General features: G+C 36.8%; 1 protein-coding gene across 1 annotated transcript; it reads left to right on the top strand.

The window, feature by feature from the left end:
• The first annotated feature begins 72 nt into the window (after positions 1 to 72).
• On the top strand, positions 73 to 1,988 carry LOC107577587 (tripartite motif-containing protein 16-like protein). Its single transcript, XM_016263645.1, has 2 exons — positions 73 to 231; positions 1,262 to 1,988. Exons 1-2 carry the CDS (start codon positions 133 to 135, stop codon positions 1,670 to 1,672), a joined length of 510 nt encoding a protein of 169 aa, XP_016119131.1. The 5' UTR covers positions 73 to 132; the 3' UTR covers positions 1,673 to 1,988.
• The last annotated feature ends 208 nt before the right edge of the window (positions 1,989 to 2,196 follow it).

Here is a 2,196-nt window from a genome sequence, read left to right as displayed (position 1 = left end):
ATATATATATATATATATATATATATATATATATAGTTCTATATTATAGTTTAATAGGCGCTTGACCTCTGAAACGTTATTTCTCTCTCAGACTGGATAAATCTCTCTCTGGATGACAGAACTGCTCAGAAAATGTTGTGGCTCTCAGAAGGTGGAGCCAAAGTGTCACGTATGTCAGAGGAAGTGTGTCCTGTTCTAGACAGGCCAGAGAGATATGAACATTCACCACAGGTATGTACAGTAAGTGAGTCTCTGAATCTGTCTCTACATGTTTTGTTGTTATTGTTTAGTTTTGCAGTGCGATTTATAAAAATCAATTTTTCCAGAACTATCTTTTTATTGACGCTTTTAAGGGTTAGTTCACGCAAAAATTAAAACTGTCATCACTTACTCACCCTCATGTTGTTCCAAAAGCCTTTCGTTCATCTTCAGAACAAAAATGAATTTGAATTATTAAATATTTTTTGTCCATTGATTGAAAGTCTATGTAATCAACATTTTCAAGCTTCACAAACTACATAAAGTACATATATATATACATATATATGCATAAATGAAGATTTGATTTAGGCTTTTATTCACACATAAGTACTGATTAAAAAACATGACTTGAAATTAATCGAAATTATGGGATGCTAGGTCATGATTGTGAGACAAAACGTCAGAGTTATGACATTCCAAATTAGAATGATGAGATTAAATGTCATAATGTTGACAAAAAAAGTCAGTTTTGATCTCATCATTTTGAATTTTTCTCAATTATGACATTTTATCCAAAACCAAGTTTTGCTATCTCATAATTATAACTTAGCATCGCACAATTTCAACTTTTTGTCGTAATGATGTCTTTTTTAACTTTGTCATAGTTTTTAATCTAATAATTATTACTTTCTATATCAAATTTCGACTTTTTATCTTATAACAGTCTCACATTTTTGTCATAATTATGCTTATCTCACATTTTTTGGCATGATATTTTTTTAATGAAATGGGCTTCCATAAATCTATGTATGTGATTGTATTGCTTCATGATCAAATCATTAGAGTCTAATATTTCAATGAATCTGTTGATATGGTTCACAAAACCAGCCTGAATGATTCACTCACTCACTCACTCACAAGTTTAACTCAAAAGGACAGCTACGCAAGTTTTAAATGACATGAGGCTGAGAAAATGATTACAGAAAGTAATGCATAAGATGGTCAACATGTAGAAACCAGGCAACTGCTGTTGGATAACTTTCACAATATCCTCCTGAAGGTGCTGTGTAAGGAGGGTCTTCTGGGCAGTCGTGGGTACTGGGAGGTGGTCTGCGAGGGCTGGGTGGTGATTGGGGCAGCGTGTGAAAGCGCAGGGCGGAAAGCTAAGGATGGCCCATGTGGTCTGGGAGAGAATGACCTGTCATGGGGTGTGGGCTGGGCCGGATCCTGCTACCACGTCTGGCACAACGGAGAGAACATCGAATTCCAGGCTCCCCTCTGTCCCACCATCGGCATCTACGCTGACCAGCCAGCTGGCATCATCAAATTTTTCCTTGTTGAAGATGGAGAGAACGGCTCCAAGGAGACCAGACAGATTCATCGGTTTGCAGCCAGTTTCAAGGAGAAGCTCTTCCCTGGTTTCTGGGTGGGCAGGAACTCCTACTGCTGGATCCGAAAGAAGGATCAGTAGGGGCGTGAATACATGAAGAGAGGGAGGGGTTGGAAGGAAACAGGGTAAGGGTAATATAAGAAAGAGGACAGGAAACTTTGAGAAAGAGTCATTGGTAGGGAGTAAGATACAGAAGTTATCTAACTACAACAAAATGAATAATACTGAAACCATAATGGAGACTTGCATTCTAAATCTGAATCTGCCTGTTTCTAACCACTAGGTTGGTTCAAAATATAGTATTTTAGCCAGCAATTTAATTGGTGTAGCATTAATATTTATACTAATGATTTTGAATAGTCACTGTATTAATTTTATATTCCATGCGATGACAAATGCAGATGGTCTAATAAACTAGTTCAAAATAGTAGTGATGTGTTATATATGAGTGGTATGTTGTTTTTTTATTTTTGACATGACGTTAAAACCAGGTACAGGTTTCGGGGGGGGCTAATCAACGGGCCAATGTTTGGCTTGTTAGCATGACCCAGTTAGGGTTAGACCAAGACAATCAAAAGTACTTTTTTGGGGAGAAAAAAAAAAAA

Source organism: Sinocyclocheilus grahami, unplaced genomic scaffold, assembly GCF_001515645.1.
Source record: "Sinocyclocheilus grahami isolate Dianchi unplaced genomic scaffold, SAMN03320097.WGS_v1.1 scaffold6474.1, whole genome shotgun sequence".
NCBI classification, from domain to species: Eukaryota; Metazoa; Chordata; class Actinopteri; order Cypriniformes; family Cyprinidae; genus Sinocyclocheilus; species Sinocyclocheilus grahami.
Note: the sequence above shows the minus strand (reverse complement) of the source record. Positions and strands in the feature narration are given on the sequence as shown.

What these genes read in the sequence shown, in the direction of transcription:
- LOC107577587 (XM_016263645.1), top strand. Translation starts at nt 133, where the DNA reads ATGTTGTGGCTCTCAGAAGGTGGAGCCAAAGTGTCACGTATGTCAGAG. An exon ending in GATATGAACATTCACCACAG is followed by an intron (nt 232 to 1,261) that starts GTATGTACAGTA and finishes ATCCTCCTGAAG; the next exon opens with GTGCTGTGTAAGGAGGGTCT.